General features: G+C 24.2%; 4 protein-coding genes and 1 long non-coding RNA gene across 7 annotated transcripts; 3 read left to right on the top strand and 2 right to left on the bottom strand.

The window, feature by feature from the left end:
• Window positions 1-1279: 1279 nt before the first annotated feature.
• Window positions 1280-6302, bottom strand: LOC141527662 (lysophosphatidylserine lipase ABHD12). 3 transcript variants are annotated; one of them, XM_074243239.1, is made up of 9 exons: window positions 5800-6302; window positions 4618-4921; window positions 4090-4208; window positions 3919-4024; window positions 3646-3845; window positions 3439-3574; window positions 3087-3366; window positions 1886-2034; window positions 1280-1830 (listed from the first exon to the last, which is right to left on the bottom strand). In XM_074243239.1, exons 2-9 carry the CDS (start codon window positions 4683-4685, stop codon window positions 1791-1793), a joined length of 1098 nt encoding a protein of 365 aa, XP_074099340.1. In that variant the 5' UTR covers window positions 4686-4921; window positions 5800-6302; the 3' UTR covers window positions 1280-1790. The 3 variants fall into 3 exon arrangements, with proteins under 3 accessions (XP_074099340.1, XP_074099343.1, XP_074099342.1); XM_074243242.1 differs by lacking the exon at window positions 4618-4921; XM_074243241.1 differs by lacking the exon at window positions 5800-6302 and having other exon boundaries at window positions 1907-2034; window positions 4618-4816.
• LOC141527667 (uncharacterized) lies at window positions 4027-5517 on the top strand. The gene is made up of 3 exons (XR_012479221.1): window positions 4027-4168; window positions 4504-4670; window positions 4834-5517. It is a non-coding gene; the product is annotated as an uncharacterized LOC141527667 (long non-coding RNA).
• A 1834-nt stretch (window positions 6303-8136) lies between the features above and the next one.
• Rpt4 (Regulatory particle triple-A ATPase 4) lies at window positions 8137-11231 on the top strand. The gene is made up of 6 exons (XM_074243245.1): window positions 8137-8272; window positions 8480-8559; window positions 8993-9030; window positions 9109-9620; window positions 9706-9969; window positions 10905-11231. The coding sequence occupies exons 1-6, from the start codon at window positions 8176-8178 to the stop codon at window positions 11093-11095; spliced, it is 1182 nt and encodes a 393-aa protein (XP_074099346.1). The 5' UTR covers window positions 8137-8175; the 3' UTR covers window positions 11096-11231.
• Window positions 11156-12559, bottom strand: Wuho (tRNA (guanine-N(7)-)-methyltransferase non-catalytic subunit wuho). The gene is given in 2 exon segments (XM_074243237.1): window positions 11156-11489; window positions 11492-12559. Coding segments are annotated over 2 exon segments (1167 nt in total). The 5' UTR covers window positions 12393-12559; the 3' UTR covers window positions 11156-11223.
• A 1948-nt stretch (window positions 12560-14507) lies between these two features.
• Msra (methionine sulfoxide reductase A) lies at window positions 14508-17025 on the top strand. The gene is made up of 5 exons (XM_074242128.1): window positions 14508-14658; window positions 15656-15936; window positions 16039-16215; window positions 16306-16563; window positions 16649-17025. Exons 3-5 carry the CDS (start codon window positions 16064-16066, stop codon window positions 16881-16883), a joined length of 645 nt encoding a protein of 214 aa, XP_074098229.1. The 5' UTR covers window positions 14508-14658; window positions 15656-15936; window positions 16039-16063; the 3' UTR covers window positions 16884-17025.
• The last annotated feature ends 1559 nt before the right edge of the window (window positions 17026-18584 follow it).

Here is an 18584-nt window from a genome sequence, read left to right as displayed (position 1 = left end):
TGGATTTACCAGACTCTTTTTTTTTTTTTTAATAAAAACAATAAACATGTAATTAATTAATTTCACGGATTGTATCATCAATATTTAATCATACGTAAACGAAAAAAATGTCAACATGTAATGTAAGAATAATATTGGTTTCTTAACACCAAAAATTCTTCATTAGCGTATTGATGATGAATTAACTTAACCGATGAAATTATTATGATTTAAAAAAAAACTCTAGAACAGAGAAATTATTTAATTACCGAAAAATTCTTGAATCAAATAATCTACTTAAACTAAGAACAGTTTTATAACTCAAGAATTTGTCTGCTTGATTGGTCTCTTCTTGATCTAAGATATTTTCTCTTGAATCAGGATAACAAATAATTAAAAGTGTTAAAATTACCTAAAACAGAAATAGAAGATTTTAGATTAAAGAAGAACATCTTGGTGGAGAAAAATACATTGGACTTTAATAACAAAAGATTTAAAATTGAATTTTTTTATTTTTGTAAAGTGAATTCTTTTTTAGGATTTAGAAAATAACAGTCGCTCTTGATAAATACGAATTCAAGAAACATTTTGCCTTACAAGAAATATAATTTTTATCGACAAATTTATTACGCCTAAATAAAGTAACAGGTTGTTAAAAATCAATCTTAACTATAAATTATTTATATACGAGTTTCATTTATATTTAATTAAAAGTTTTGTTTTTTTTTTTTTTTTTTTTTAATTTTTTTAAATTTCCGTGTGTTGAACGTTTTACCGTATTTCAACGGACAAACTAAGGGTGGGCCGTAGTAAATACATTTTTAGGAATTTCATTTAACTAATTACATTTAGAAAATATTTTTTTGTAAACTATTATAAAATTTCCGCAATATTTAATCGCATGTTCTTTTTTGAAAACTTAATTTTATTTGATTTAAAAATTTATTTGAAAGGTAATAAGAAAAATAAAATTTTGCCGTTTTCATGACATCAAAATATTTATATTGAATATAAATATAATAATGAGAATAAAGCTACTATTTAGCATGATTATTATTGCAATAAATAAATTAAAAAATGTAAACTGAATCTGTTCTCACAAACATTTGTTACGATTTACTCTACGAAAATACTATAGAAATAGAATTATCGTTTTTCAGACAAATCAAGCTTCTGCACTATTGCAGTATTGCATTGAATCATAACAACTAAAAGAAGATATATACATCTTTTATCGAAGGATTCAGTAAAGATTCAGTAAAGGTGCTGATTGAAAATTATCCTGCGGATTTGTAAAAAAAATTTATTCATTTCATATTTTTAAGAACTTCAAGACACACTTTATTATAAATACAATTTTAAATATAATAAATTAATTTATACACAAATGTAAATAATTTCACAAGGGTTATAATTCTATGTTGACACAATGGATACTATAAGATTTCTAGAATACTTTCTAGAAGACTCCGCTCGAAAAATATTTTTCAAATAGATTAAATTTATCTATTTTTCATATTGTAGATCTCAATTGGAGTAAGTCATCAATTAACACCAAGAGAGGCAATAGTTAAATTGTTTTGCCGACCAAACTTTAATCAACCATTTAAGGTAAAAAATAAATAACAATTTCTAATTTATCTTAAAAAAAATATAATTTTCTAATCTCAGTTGTATTTTTTCCTAAGTAATTCTACTGAGAAAAATAATTATATTCTCTTTAAATCACTCAAAATATAAAATGGACGAAACCATCATATTCTTTGGATTTGATGGACACACATATACGATGCTAGACTTATTAAAACATTTCATTGAACTTGATTTTTTTCAGATTGTAATACAAAGTTCCTGAAATAAATAATTATTAATTAATATTGTTTTTTAATTTTATGAGCATTAATACCATAATTTTATTAATTCATACTGTATAATTGACGGTAATGGTTTGTATCGGCATATATATTTATGACCAAGCTCTAATGACGCATTTATTCTAACCATTTGAACTTGTTCCGTATCATTCCCATGTGACTTGAAAATTTCTTCATATAACTTAAATAATAAATTGTGATTAAGTTAATCCATTTTCGTTTGAATTTAAATATTTTTATCGAAAACTTTATCTATATTAAAGGGGATAGCCACTGTAAAATTTCGAAAAAAAAAATTTATTTTTTTTATTAAATCCAATTTTGTACCTTCGAAGATATGTATCTAGATTTTTATTTAAAAATTCTGAATATTTTTCGAGTTATAGTCATTTTTGTAACAGCGTGTCAAATGACCATTGAACTCCCACGAAAACGCGTTTTTCTCGTAACTACTTTTTTTGAACTGGTGGGATCTGTAATTTGTATAAATATGAACCAATTCGCAACTTTTTCTTTTTTCCGTATTCGTCTATTCACTAGCTATAGTTATACGCGGGAAATTTTGAAAATTTTGATTTTTAAGATTTTTTAGTGTAACGTTCTAGCAAATTTTAAAGTTGAGCTCCAGATTTTAGAGATTATTTAAATTAATTTAAATAAAAACTTTTTAATATATCAAATTGAGTATTTTATTTTAGTGGTTAATTCCCTAATAATTATTTTAAAAATTTATAATAGAGTATTAAAAGAGCGCCTGGTAAACTTTAAATAAACTAAATGGAAATTCAGAACGTAACATTAGGGCTGTTTGAATAAAAAAAAATGAGAAAAAAAAACGAAAATTTTTAATATATCGCTATTTTTTTTTTTTTTTTTTAATGAAAATTTTCAAAATCCTCTACGTGGAACGATAACCATATGCATGCAGATTACAACGTAGTTTGGTTTTTTTGTTTTAAATAATCCGTTTTTGAGTTAGAGATCCCACCGTGGTGGGGAAAATTTTTTTGGCGCTCCACAAAAAATGCTGATAACTTTGTTACAATATGATATTTTTTAATCGAAATTTAAGAGAATGATCTTCAATGTATACTTTATAAAACAAAAAAAAAACCCGATCCCAAAATTCTTTTATTATCCCAGTCAAAAAAATTCCCAAAAATCAGCTATTTTTTTGATCCTCACGATGGCTATCCCCTTTAATAAATAAAGTTTTGAAATAAATTATTTTACCTTTTCACCTAGATTAAATGGTACAACACTATCGTCTTCTGCATGTAATATCATTATGGGACATTTTATATTAGCACTATGCTTATCAGACTCAAACCTTAGATTATTTCTATAAAACGGCTGCACAATGATCCAATCAAACCATGGTAAATGTCTAAATATTTGAGCAAAAGGGTGACATCGTAATTCATCAGCAATATTATTAAAAGGAGATTCTAAAAATAATCCTGCAGGATGTATATTTTCGGTAGCTAATAAATCTAAAGCATGACAGGACACTCTACAACGAGAATAAATATTTGTTATTATTTAGCGGTTAATTTCATTATTATTTTAATTATTAATGTTATACCCAGTTCCAAGTGAATGACCCCACACAAAAACAGGCGCACTGTTGTTAACTTTATTCATTACCCAACGTACTACGTATTTACTGTCAGTAACAACTCCAATTTCTGATAATTCAGCAGGGTCACTATCACCGTAGCCTAAAATGGAAAATAAATTTATACGATCATATTATGTAAATTTTATATTCATCGTCAATAATAACACTTACTTCGATAATCAAAGGCAATTAAATGATAATCTAGGTCTTGGAATACTTTGTATAATTCGATTCTATGACTACTTCCTCTGTTTCCGCTGTTGCCATGCATATATAAAAATACTGGTTTACTTGCATTTGCTAAAGTTGCTTCAAAGTACTCGTCATTGAGTATTGTAGAGTCATTGAGTAAAGATCTAGGTAGCATTTGCCTATTATAAGTAATAATTATAATTTTTTAATATTATTAAAATTATAAAAACAATTAAAATTTTATATTTTTACCATGCTCCGATTTTAACATTCTCATCAGTGTGTAAATAAAAATTTCTTACACCTTCCAATCCTATTGACTCGGGTCTTTCAAAGTCTAGACTAGGTGGCCAGTGTACTAAAAAATAATAAATATTAAACTATCAGTTTATAAATAATGTAATATGTAATATAATAACTTACCGAAATTTAAAAAAAGTATTTTACGTTGGAAACTGTATGAGTAATGAAATATAAACGGACAAATACCAAATATAATTATGTAAGTAACAATAATTATTTTTATAGTCCATAGTGCGGCTCTGTGAAAATACAAAGTAACTTATCAGTTATTATTATACATGTAAAGTAAATTATTATACTATTAAATTTTTTTTTGTTTTGTAATTATTTATATGAGATTACAAAATTGTGATTATACAAAAATCCAATGAATGAATAAATAAATACATTTATAAAATTTTAATCAAAAACATACTGCCTAAAATAAATTTATCAAATAAAAAGAGTAGAAAATTTGATAGTATAAAAATACGCTAAATGCCATAATTAATTATGCAACAAAAAAATTTTTTTAATATTTCTGTATGCTTGTAGATGACGCAATAAGGATGAAAAAAAAAATATATATTTAAAATGCTTTTAATATAATCATGACAAACGATGAATAACATGATTTTGCAATTTAAAATCAAGTATAAGTCAACTTACATTCCCATATACCAAATATCAAAGATGACGAATGGCACGAAACCAGCTAAGAGGTATATCCATTGCATTTTGTTAGTAATAATTTACAACCCAAAAAAATGTGTTTTATTAAAGCAGCAGAGAATCCTTATATTAATTTTTTTTTTCTTTTTTTATTTATTTTTTTTTTTTTTTTTTTTTGTTAATACAAATGACTATGTATTATTTTTTTAATAGCGTTGTATAGATTAATCCGTAAATATTTGAAGAACCAAGTACTAACCGCGGATTAAAACATCAACAGGAGCTATTGTCAACGTGCAACCTATGAAAAAATCAATTAAGTAAAGCAAGCAGTTCCATGTGGCATTAAAAAAGTATGAATAAAACTAGTATATGTATAAGCATTAATGATTTACGGTGAATCACTACATTAAACGTCATAATGACAACATAAACAGTGTACTTCTTATAAGTAGTTATTGTTTGCATTTAAATACATATTAAGAATATATACATTTATGTTTCAAAGTATAGTACAAAGCTCTTTTTGTTATTAATATTAGAATTAAAAAATAATTATTTTCTATTGTTGTTAAAATGTTAATAATTAATAATACTGAAGTTAGCAGTCAGCTGTTAATTTAAAAAATTTTTGAAATAAATCAATTACAATAAAAATTTTCACTTGTAATTTTTATTAATTTTTACATGTGAAACTTTTTAATTTAATTTTTGTTTTAATAATTTAATTGCTGTAAATATCTAAAAAAATTTTTATATCTGTCAACTTCAGTGTCATTATAATTAAAGTACCTGTATGATTTCATTCTTGTAAGACTAGATAAATCCAAGCACTGAATATTTCAAAACTTAATACCATTAATTATTGTTAATATCATTAAAAACTTGTAAAAAATGTTTTTTTTTTTTTTATTTACTATCACAGACAAAAGTTCAAAAAATCATAGATCATTAAATTTGTTTATAAAAACAGATTTTATGAATATTTTGATTTGATTTGATATAATCAGTACAATTTTTAATAAAACATCTTATTAATGATTATACGTAACTTTATTATTCAATACAACTGAATAGTTATATTATGAAAAAAAAATTTCAATAAGAACTTTTAGCAATTTATTGTTGTAAATTGTTGTTTAGCCAGTACTTTAAGTGCAGAATGAAAATAAAATATACCTTTTAAATGTACGTTTTTTTAAAATCCAATATACCATTATTTTGGAGAAAATTGAAATATATTTATGAAATATAGAATATCGATATATAATTGATAAATATATAGCTTTATATGTAGGCACATATATAACAACCAAGGCTCACTGAGGCTCTCTTTGTGATAAAATATATAAAAAAATATTGGGTTGTCAAGTCAAACCATGTCGACGATAAACGCCATCTGAAGTATTATCAAGATTTTATTTCGATAAATAGCAGTGGGAAAGAAAATTATAATTATAAAGGAAAGTTGATTGAAAATTATAAGTTTTTATGTGCCCATAGTTAGGTAAAGTTAAGTAATCTGAGAAAAAAAATAAATAACTGAGTTGAGGCAATATATTTTTTTTACATTGCACCTTGAGTAACGGTGCAAATAAAATTTATGAAAATAAAGTTAGCCGATATTTAAAAATATTTAAAATTTTTTTTATTGAAAAAATTATTACAAAAAATTAAAAAAAAAAATCGCACGTGTAAAAAAACTTTAAAAATTGTAATTTTTTAAAAATATTTTTTTGTTTTGATATAATTATTAAAAAAGAATAAAAAAATTTAGAACGTCGGGTAACTTTAATGATATAAAATTTTTGTTACGAGAACAAAAAAATATTTTTTTAATGAAAATAAAAATAAAAAAAATAAATATAGTAAATAACTATTAATTTTTAAGCTTAACAATATGATGATTAAAATACAAAAATAATAATATTACTGATTCACATTTATTTTAACAAAATTTTATTATGAACTAAAATTTTAGGAGTTGCTAACAAATTTTTTATAATTAATAAAAAAATTAAGACATTTTTATATTTTATGTTGAGATAAAATAATTAATTTTCTTTCAAAAATATACATAGAACGTTCAATATTGGATACTTTTCATGTTATTTCTTTTTTATTAAAAAAGTCACATGTATACACAATTTTTTATTTCTTTAATTTATAAACCGAATTATAATCAAAGAATTATGATACTAAAATTAGTAGACATCTAAGAAATTTTTAAATTGCATTAATAAATCAATTATAAGAAAAAAAAAAAAATTTTATAATTCACATTAATAATTTTTTACAACTTCTACAAATTGAATTTTTTTACTAATTTTTTTTCATTATAATGTGATTGTTGTAAAAATTTAAAAAATTGTTAGATGTCTGTTCAATGAGGTACCATAAAAAAATTGTTTTTTTCAGTATCATAATCTTTGGTTTCATATTTTTATAGCTATAACATTTTTTAATTTTCAGTACACAAAATAAAATCAGACGATTTCAAAATTACAGAAAAAATACATACGTACGGTATTATTATTGATTTTTTGTGAGTAAAATACAATGACACTGAAGTTGACAGACATAAAAATTATTCTTAGAATTTATGACAATTAAATTATTATAAAAAAATGTGATTAAAAAATTTTACATATGTTAATTAATAAAAACTACATGTAAACATTTTTAAAAGCATTTTTTTTATTGTAATTGATTTGTTATAAAAATTTTTAAAATTGACAACTGGCGACTAACTTCAATATTATAAAATATAACGTATTAAATAACACTGAAGTTGACAGACATTAAAAATTTTTTTAGAATTTTATAGCAGTTAAATTATTATTAAAAAATTAATTAAAAAGTTCCACGTGTGAAAATTAATAAAAATAACTAGTGAAAATTTTTAGAAGTTTTTTTTTTTTATTGTAATTGATTTGTTAAAAAATTTTTAAATTGACAGCTGACCGCTAACTTCAGTATCATAAAATATAACGTATTAATTTATTGTTAGTTGAAAAGCGAAAGGAGAAAGCAAAAATTAAAAATTCACCCAAAATTATTTGATTAACTTCAAAATGAAATTTGTATATAATAATAATAATTATTATTATTATCATTTACTTGATATAAAGAATATATTTTTTGATTTGATATTTTCTAATTCATTTAAATAACAATTAAGAATTTGCCTGTTACACTAGTGAAGAACATTTTTAGATCTGAGACTCTTACGCCATCTCTCAATCTTCGCTATGAAATAAAATAATTCAATAAATTGTTTAATAAATATTCATTAAACCTAAAATTAGTAAATGCTTAATTTTCGGTTTAATATTTGAACAAATTTTTTTTGTTAATATAGATACAAAAGAACCACTTCTAATAATATTTAATTCATAATTTAAAAAATATTTATTATAGTCTAGATTTGGACACTCACCGTCAGTTTGTCACCCGTCAGTAAGTCAGTATATATCTCGTTGTTGCCCATCTTTATAGCTGATCCCTCTGGTTTGATTATACGGATCATCATTATACAGCAAAATAGAACAGAAAATGGCAGCAGCAATGGATCCCGTCCGGGAAAAAGCTCTGCAAGATTACAGAAAAAAGCTTATGGAACACAAAGAAATTGAATCACGGCTAAAAGAAAGTATGTATAATATTTTATGTATAAATTGATTCATTTACCGTGTATATTTTATCTTCAATTTGTGATTTTTTGGTCATTAACCTCACAACTTGGATCATGATTCTGTCAATTTTTAAGTAACTTCATATAAACAATTGTTTGATACAAATACAATTTCTGTAAATGTACTTGAATGCATTCAAAATTTGATAATTTATTATTTTTCAGTGCGAGAACATCTCAAAGACCTTACCAAACAATATGACAAATCGGAAAATGATCTTAAAGCACTCCAAAGTGTAGGCCAGGTCAGTAGTAATTCAATTTTTTTTACCTGTAAATAATTGATACTGAAATTGAGAGATATCTGATAATTTTTAGAATTTTTTTAACAAACAAATTATAGCAAGAAAATTTTTTTTTTAATTCTTCCTTTTTCTTTTTCAATTTGTTTATGTGGATTCCGAGTACTTTATTTTTTTTTTTTTCTGTAAATATTGGTTCTTTATATCACTTTACACTATTATATGTAACGATTCTGTACAATTTCCGAGTGGCGTTTAATTAAATAAATAAATTCTATCTTTAGAAGCTCTGAAATTTAGAAAATTATAAATGAGATTTTTATAAATAATTTTCTATGCCTAATTTATTTTTCAAGATAAATCAAAATTGTCAAGTGTCTGCTAATTTCAACCTCATGAAAATAAATAACAAAAAGTAACATTTTTTTTTTTTTAGATTGTTGGAGAAGTATTGAAGCAGCTGACTGAAGAAAATGTAAGATTTAAAAAGAATCAAATTACAAAACAGTATATTATCATTTGATCAATTTTATTATGTTTTGTATTTATTTCAGTTATTGTAAAAGCGACCAATGGTCCGCGTTATGTAGTTGGATGCAGACGTCAACTGGATAAAAATAAATTAAAATCAGGAACCAGAGTAGCTCTTGACATGACTACTTTGACTATTATGCGGTATTTGCCTCGCGAAGTTGATCCTTTGGTCTACAATATGTCTCACGAAGATCCTGGCGATGTTACATATTCAGCTATCGGAGGATTAAGTGAACAGATTCGAGAGTTGCGAGAGGTTATAGAGCTGCCTCTATTGAATCCAGAACTCTTCCAACGAGTAGGAATCACTCCACCGAAAGGATGTCTTTTGTATGGACCCCCTGGAACTGGAAAAACATTGTTGGCTCGAGCTGTTGCTAGTCAACTTGATGCTAATTTCCTCAAAGTTGTCTCCAGTGCTATAGTTGATAAGTACATCGGAGAATCTGCTCGACTGATTCGAGAAATGTTTAATTATGCTCGCGATCATCAGCCTTGTATTATATTTATGGATGAAATCGATGCTATTGGTGAATTATTTTCAATATTTATATTTTTTTACAAGTATCATTAACTTAGGATTTATATAGTATTGATACGATCATTTGTTTTTAGGTGGTCGACGATTTTCTGAGGGTACTAGTGCGGATCGTGAAATTCAAAGAACCCTTATGGAATTATTGAATCAAATGGACGGTTTTGATTCTTTGGGTCAAGTTAAAATGATCATGGCGACTAACAGACCAGATACTCTTGATCCAGCTTTGTTACGACCAGGAAGATTGGATAGGAAAATTGAAATTCCGTTGCCTAATGAACATGCACGTTTGGAAATTCTCAAAATTCACTCACTTCCAATCGCTAAGCATGGAGAAATCGGTAAGGAATTTTAATTATCATTAATATGATTAAAAATTACCGGTGTTATTATAATATCAAGATGATTGATTCTCAATAGCTTTTAAATATACTGAATGGTTTAAATTTTGACAAGTTACGAAGAAATTACCAATGAAACAAGTAATCAAAAATAATAATTTGTCGAGTCAAATTAATAATTAATATTTCAATAAATTTAGAAAATTATGTAGTATAAAAGGGCTTATCTATTCAAGTCTAATTTCAATGAAAAAAAATTATTTTTGTAATGTTCACTAAATTTAATGCTGTGAAAAATAATTGGAAATCTGAAAATTTTAAAAAAGTCATTCAAGTCAGAGAATCTATAAATATTTTGTTATTATCCAATACCTGAATCGAAAGATATATATGCGTATCATCTATGTGGCATGTACAATATATGTTTGCGAAAAACAAATATGTCTCTTATATTTTAATAAATTATGCGCATATATGTAACATAAATTCTCATATGGATCCAAGCATATATGCCAACATATGTGTTTAGATATTTTTTTTGAACATATATTTTTCCACGTAGGTAATAAGATTGAATTTTTCATTTTGTAAATTCTCTTAACTCATGTAAGGTAAAAGACCCAGTTATTGACACTTGCAATTTTATTCTATTTAAAAAAATGAAATGTTCTGAAAAAAGCAATTATTTCAAAATATATAATTCAAAAATTATATTTATTAATTTGTTAGAGTAAATGTTTTTTTTTTTTAAATAATTAAAATAAAATTGTAAGTATCAATAACTGGGTCTTTTACGTTATTAAGACTTTAAAAAATTGTGGACCAGTATAAGATAGTAAAAAAAAATTAAAAAAAATTTTTCGATCGTAAAGCACATTTTAAAGCTTCGCATCATGAATCGTGCAATTATATTATTAAATATTGATTTATTAAAGATTACGAAGCAGTTGTTAAACTATCGGATGGATTCAACGGAGCTGATCTGCGTAATGTCTGCACAGAAGCAGGGTTATTTGCAATTCGTTTAGAACGAGAATATGTTATTCAAGAAGACTTTATGAAAGCCGTCAGAAAAGTTTCTGACAATAAGAAGTTGGAGTCTAAATTGGACTACAAACCAGTATAATTTGTTTATTAAGTTTTCTTATATCTATGTGTTTAATTATAATAATAATTTCAATAAAAATAGTGGTTTTTTCACAATTTACTTGTATTTAAACAATTATATACAGAATAACAAACATACAAAGTTATTTACTCAATTACACTTGTCATTCGACTTTTTTTTCTTTCTTGATATTCTTGAATCGTATCAAATTTCCTCTTATAAAGAATAGGGTAGAAATTTAATTTATTAACGTTATTTCTCAATAATCTCCACGACTCATTTACCTTACTAAGATTGTCAGTAATTTCAGTATTTACAACAAAAATTTCATTTTTAAAATCAAATACTTTAAATCCATCGTCAAATAATAGCCACAATTGTTCTTGGTGAAATACGCACTCCAGTGGTTCATTTTTTCGTCAAGTTTTTGTTTAAAGTCAACAGTTAATCCACTAGTGAGAGTGCCACTAACATGGTAAATAATAATATTACCATTACCATAAAAACTTAACATCAAAATTGAAGAATTATCATTAATTTTTGTAAGTTTTAAATATTTCACTGGTAAATCATCAACAACTTCAGTCAATTCTAAGTTACGCAAATTTTCATTAAGTTTATTAATATCATTTTCATTAATTTTATCTTTGTAACTGATAGATTTTATCTCAATTCCATTTTTGAAATCCCAAAATTTAAAAGTTCCATCTCCGCCAGCAGAAACTAAAACATTAAGATCATGCGGTAGTTCGACAATATTATTCACAAATTTAGTATGTCCTAAGCAATATGATTGAATATTATAAGCATTGGGAAATTTAGATACTCGAATTTTCTCATCTCGATCAGCCGTAACAATAAATTTATTATTTTTAGTTACTAAAACATCTAGTAGCATAGATAAATGTCCAAGAATTAATGTCCCATCTTTAGAACCATCAACAGTTGAATTGCGGTACAGGTAAGCATCACCAGATTTATCAGCAACTATTATATCATTGCTTGGAGTAAATTGAACTTTACTAGCCGCTCTAATTAATGTTTTGTTAAACACAAGAAGATTTTCAGCACGTTTAAAAAGACACAGTTGCTTACGATTAGTGCAAACATAGTAATATTCTCCATCAGGTGAAAATGTTATTGAGGTTATACCGTGACATGCTTCGATGTCAAGATTGTTGTGAAGTTTAACATTCTCGCTGATTATTAATTTTGGAAGTTCTATTGATAATTCAATCTTAGTCTTGTAGTTGTATGATATAACGTTATCACCACTGCACAAAATTATATTTGAATTAATTACTGAAAAACTCATGTTTGTAGATGTAAACAACACGTACTGCAAAAATTAATACGACATGAAAATAAATTATAATTAAATTAATTGTAGTATACTTTGAATATATATTTGTATAGTAGTTGACACCCCAAAAATTTCTATAGTTTGTGGATAAAAATACAGTTGAAATATCTATCTATTAATCAACTCTTATAATTTAGATGAAAAATATGAAAATATATCATGTAAGCAAACTATTCGTAACGTGATTGGTCGAATATATCATATGCATGAAAAGATATGCAAACTCTACAGTCAGGCGCGCGCTTGCGCGCGCAAATTTGAATTCTAGTCCTCTTCTAAAAAGTTGATGGCCGGATGTCGTATCGTTTTACGTCACTTCTGTGACTATTTTATTCGGTTGTTGATTTGTCGACTGAGATAGTGGCGGGATTTTTAAAAGAATGAAGGCGAGCGAAGCGAGCGTGTTAAGTCTAGTTTATTTAAAAACAAATTAATTTTAATGGTATGAATTTAAAATTTTTATTTATAAAAAATAATGTTTTTATTATATTTATAAAAAATATTTATTTGTAAAGCAAACTACTCATATATTTAAATTCCAGAAAATATGACATTAAAGTTAGTAGTCACTTAATAATTTTTTAATTTTCTTTAACAAAAAAATTTGTTCTAAAAAATTATTTTTTAAAAAGTTGCATTTTTAGTTTAGTAAAATTTTTTACAAGTCCATTTTTTTTAATAACTTTTTTTTGCTATAGTTTATTTTTGTTAAAGAAAATTAAAAAAATTATGAAGTGACAGCTAACTTTAATGTCATAAATTAATTTTCAACCAGAAAATAGTTAAATTGGTTAAATTAAAAACTTAAAAAAATTTTTAAAATTTTATTAACAAATTAATTACAATAAAAAAATACTTTTAAAAATTTTCACTCATAATTTTTATGAATTTTCACAGGTGAAATTTTTTTACTTACATTTTTTTTTCTGAATATAAATTTATAGAAAAATTTCTAATGTCAACAGATCTGTAAACGTCAGTGTCATAAAAAAAATTATAAGTTTTCGAATTTACATTTAATTAAAAAAAAAGAGAATTTAAATTTTCATAAAGATTGAAAAAATTTTAATGTGAATCTTCAAAAATCATAAAAAAATTTTCGGTTAAAAAAAAACCATTTCTTAATAAAATCATTAGACATTATAAAATTTCTTTTTCTATATAAAATTAAATTAAAAAATTCCACATGTGAAAATTAATAAAAATTACAAGTGATAATTTTTAGAAGCATTTTTTTATTGTAATTGATTTGTTATTAAAATTTTTAAAATTGACAGCTAACGGCTAACTTCAGCATTATAAAATTGTTTGCACTTTTAGCATAATTAGTTGTACTGTTATTAAAATATTTAATTCGTATATTTATATTTATATAATAATCCATAAGTAATCCTACAGATAATAAGTAAAATGTTTAATAATTATTAATTATTATAAATAATTATAATCAAAGATACTTATAAAACGACAGGAACATTTCTAAATGCTTAGATTTTTCTATCAAATCGATGAAAATTAATTTAGCAGGTATTTGATAATTTTAAGAATTTTTGTAACAAATAAATTGTGACAAAAAAATTAGAAAAAAATTGACATGTAGAAATTTTAAGAAATTACAAATGCAATTTTTAAAAAATAATTTTTTTGAACAAATTATTTTGTTAAATAAAATTAAAAAATAATCAAGTGACTGCTAACTTCAATGTCATATCAAATCTACCTCATCGTACAAAAAAAAATAAATTATGAACAACCCGTATTAAAGTTATCTAAATTTATTGAAATAGTTACAAGAACATTATTGATTTATTTATATATATATATATATATACTCTGAATAAACATTTTTTATGAGATTTATATTAATGATGATGAATTTAATAATAATTAGATAGATAGTATAAATCATATGTGGGTATATACATTCGTCTTGCAGTTTTATCTTCACTTGAAACGCATGCGCTTCAATGTATTTTTTGGATTGATAAATTTATACTTACATTACTCACTCTTAAAATAATAATTTAAGAATATGCAAATATCTGTCGACTGCAGCGTAAAATATTATTGTTAATAGATGGTAATAAAATAACGTAAAAACTATTTTTCTTTCGTGCAGTCTAAGATTTATTCTACTTTTTGAAACTCCAAAATTCATTGATCTCAAGATAATAACATAACGTAGTTTTTTTATTAATCAAAAATAAAGAAAAATAACGTGAGTAATTTTCTAATTGTACATGAACACATTATGATTTTATAATTACTGTTAATTTCAAGTAATGAATAATTGCATAATGGTTCATTATTTGTTGGTAAACGAATGTAACACTGACCTAAATCCGATTAAGCCGATTCATTATTATGCGTCAACTATATAGAACACTATTAGATTTTAAATTCAATCAACTCCTTATACTTTGAAGTTTAAAATTTAATTTATCGATTACAATGTCATAACTTATCGTTAGAACATTTATTGTATTCAAAAATTATATACACTAAAATAAATATTTTTTCACGTCTGCTCGAAAAATAGATGATAAGAATGTCTAAAAACAACGTTGCAATAAAAACTATAAATCATAAAAAAATTTCAAGTTTTTAATTTTTTAATTACATTATGCTGAATTGAGTTTTTTTTTTTTTAATTTATAAAAGATATTTGATAAATTTTATTAAATTTAAAGTATTTTATTTTTTTTTTCAATTCCTTATTTAACGCAAAAGTCTTTAAAAATAAATTGACTGCAAAAATTTCAAAAGCTTTAAAGTAAAAAAACTTTTTTAATTTCAGTATTTTTCGGATGAAAAATTTTTTTTAAATGTACGAAAATCTAAGTTTATAATAATTATCACCTAAAAAAATTTTTTTCTTAAATTAAAATTGTAGTTTAGTCTTAAAGTTGAACTAATAGAAAAATATCAAGCATATAGATGTAATTTATAAACTAGTTTTATTGTTAGTATAATTAATTATGACAGATGATTTTCACAGTATGATGTAATCTTGTAATGTACTGAAATATATATTAAAAAAAAAATTATTCATATCATCAATATTCTTTTACTTGCCTAAACATTAAAATTAATAATAATTTATGTAATAAATTACTGTATTATAAATCTTCAACGAGAATTTCAATTCATCGACAATCAAGTATTAGGAATTTTCTCTTGACCTTGGTATGCTACCATATTATATATGTTTCCAGCCTCAACTTACTACACAGCCGAACAGCGGAATAGAGTGATCCGGCGAATTGTAGAGAGTAGAGGGGATATCATCAAGTCTTTCAACCAGACATAATATAAAAGCTGACAATTTAGCAGATATCCAAGTGAGTGTGTTGCATCATCAGTTCAAGCCAAGTATTGAATCGGCTAATCTTACCTATCAGCAACATCACCGATTTGAGCTACTTCTATTAGCTTTTCTAATTTTGACATTGACCTTCCACTAATAATTGAAATTCTGGACTTTCAACAATTCTAGGTATGACAATTTTTTTATAACAAAAAAATTATTTCCAATATTTTAGAGTTAAAGTTATATTTTTGTTATAATTCTTTGTTTTTTATGTTTCAATTTTTCTAGATTAAAATTGGGTAAAAAGAATAAAATGCCGGGTCAGTCCGAAGCACTAAAGAAGGCAACGTTTGGAATGGGTTGTTTTTGGGCATGTGACGCTCTTTTTGGAGTGGTTCCCGGTGTAACAAGAACACGTGTTGGATATGCCGGTGGCACCAAGCCATCTCCGACATACAAAAACATGTATGATATATATCTATTTTCACTTGTACTGCATAATTTTCCATTGTGATGTTGACTTGATTTATGAAAACAAAATTCAATATTTTCTAGTGGTGATCATACGGAAGTTGTTGAGATTGAATATGACCCGAAAACAGCATCTTTTTCTCAACTATTGAGTTTATTTTGGAATAATCATGAATATGGACTGACCAAAAAAATAAAAGCTCAGTACGCATCGTTAATTCTCTACCACGATGATGAACAGAAAATAGAGGCAGAGAAGTCCCTTTCTGAAGAACAAAACAAACAGGGAAAAAATTTTACAACACAGATAAGAAATTTCGACAGATTTTATCCGGCTGAAGAGTAAAATTTTTTTTTTACTTCAATTTTTTTTTTTTTTTTCGATAATGTAAACTGAAATTATTCTATAATTATTATATTTTTGTAGCTATCATCAAAAACATCGTTTGCAATTACACACTTATCTCGTTCAATCCCTTGGCATCGCAACAGCTGCTGATCTTCATACACCATTAGCTACGAGATTGAATGGCTATGTAGCTGGAGCTGGCACTCTTGATCAATTTGAGCAAGATCCTGTTTGTAAGCAACTCAACAAAAAACAGTATGATTATGTTAAAAAATTTTTAGTTGAAAATCAAGGTACAGGGCTTTACTGCTAACAAATTTTCACAAATTTTTGTCCAATTTTAAACTTCTTGTATTTCAATAACAATTGTTGATGTTAAGAGAATGTTTAAAAAGGCTGTGAAATATAGAAAACAGAAATTTATATTCGCTATTATCAAAAACTTTTCTATAAATTTTTTTTTTTTTTTTTTTTTTTTTTTTTTTAATGATCTCAAAGCTTAAAATGTAGTGTGTTACAAAGTAACTCATTTGTGAAAAATACTTTTACACTAATAATAAATTTAAAACGAGAAAATGTTTGTTAACTTTTAATATATTCTTGAAATAATTTTAAACTTAAATAATAGTTTAGTTTAAATAAAAATTTTTAAAAAACATATTTTCAAGTGTATTGCCAACTTTATTTAATTTTTTTTACCGTATCGAGTACAATATAATTATACTCTAAAAATTACGGTTTTCACTTTAACTTTTGTTTTTATTTTTATTTTTCGTATTAACTTCTGTTCGTTCACTACGAGTCCTGCGCTGTTTTTATTTAATTCAATTTTTTCGTTTTAGAAACACACAATTTTCGTGAATGGATTTATTATTAATTAATATATTAATATAATTATTGAATCACTCATATTCCAATTTCAATATAAGAAAACGGTCATTCCTTACAAGCTCTATTATTAAAGCTTGTTCAGTTGGTACCGATCATATATTTCAAACAAACAAACAATTATTTCACTGCAGACGCATAAAAACAATATTTTTTTCTAATACACAAACATAATAATATTAGCTATAATTAAAATTATTATAATTCAACAAAACACAATTTCATCTGAAAGCAAATTACCGTCGTATATAATAACATTGATTAATTGTTGCATTATACAAAGTATTTTATTATTAAAAAATGATCTATTAGTTTAAAGATTAAAAACGCATAAAATATTTATATAAAATTTTAAATACATGACTTATTATTTCTTTCCAAGGAAGATATTTGGTATCTCGATAATGATTATTTTTTTTTTATTTTATTGTTGTTTTTGTTAATGTAAAAACGTCATGTAACGACCTTAATATTAATTTATAAAACAACTGTTATAAATCATAATTATGTAAAATACAATATAAATTATGTAATTTTAGCTGTAAAATTTTTTACCTTATTTATTAGTATTAGTAAAAAAAAATTGAGTCGATTTCCCGTATCTCATTTAACTCATGATTAAATGCAATGGATTGCACATACGAAATAATTTTTTAAATAATCTTTTACATTAAATAAGTATTTTCCTTAATAAAACGAGAATTATTAAAATATCATTAATAATGAAAGAAATTATTAATAATATAAATATGATTAAGGTAATCCTGTTGCTTATATTATTTTTTTGTTATATATATTTTTAAACTTGACTTCTATAATAACTGGATTGCTATTGATATACATACAATTTTAAAAAATTTTATTATAAGTAAATAATAAAGTATAAAATTTTTTAACTACTCTCAGCTTTAAGATTACCTTAATACATATATATATATATATATATATATATATATATATATATATATATATATATATATATATATATATATATATATATATATATAAGTAAAAATTATTAATTTGATATTAACATTCTTCTGTCGACTTCAATATATTTTTAAGTCAATAAAACATATACACAAACAAAAAGTTCGCTTTTAAATTCTACTACGTCATAAGTTTT

This window comes from Cotesia typhae, unplaced genomic scaffold (assembly GCF_013202065.1).
Source record: "Cotesia typhae breed Kobodo isofemale line unplaced genomic scaffold, CoteBio_Ctyphae contig_4, whole genome shotgun sequence".
NCBI lineage: Eukaryota > Metazoa > Arthropoda > Insecta > Hymenoptera > Braconidae > Cotesia > Cotesia typhae.
The sequence above is the reverse complement of the archived record's forward strand: the minus strand, read 5'-3'. Positions and strand labels throughout refer to the sequence as shown.

Bases quoted from the DNA above. Each gene is read 5' to 3' on its own strand.
- Rpt4 (XM_074243245.1), top strand. From the start codon at position 8,176: ATGGCAGCAGCAATGGATCCCGTCCGGGAAAAAGCTCTGCAAGATTAC. The intron at 8,273-8,479 runs GTATGTATAATA...ATTATTTTTCAG, and splicing joins TGAATCACGGCTAAAAGAAA to TGCGAGAACATCTCAAAGAC. The intron at 9,970-10,904 runs GTAAGGAATTTT...GATTTATTAAAG, and splicing joins CGCTAAGCATGGAGAAATCG to ATTACGAAGCAGTTGTTAAA.
- Msra (XM_074242128.1), top strand. From the start codon at position 16,064: ATGCCGGGTCAGTCCGAAGCACTAAAGAAGGCAACGTTTGGAATGGGT. The intron at 16,216-16,305 runs GTATGATATATA...AATATTTTCTAG, and splicing joins TCTCCGACATACAAAAACAT to TGGTGATCATACGGAAGTTG. The intron at 16,564-16,648 runs GTAAAATTTTTT...ATATTTTTGTAG, and splicing joins AGATTTTATCCGGCTGAAGA to CTATCATCAAAAACATCGTT.
- LOC141527662 (XM_074243239.1), bottom strand. From the start codon at position 4,685: ATGCAATGGATATACCTCTTAGCTGGTTTCGTGCCATTCGTCATCTTT. The intron at 3,575-3,645 runs GTAAGTGTTATT...TTTCCATTTTAG, and splicing joins AATTGCCTTTGATTATCGAA to GCTACGGTGATAGTGACCCT. The intron at 2,035-3,086 runs GTAAAATAATTT...TTATTATTTAAG, and splicing joins CATTTAATCTAGGTGAAAAG to TTATATGAAGAAATTTTCAA.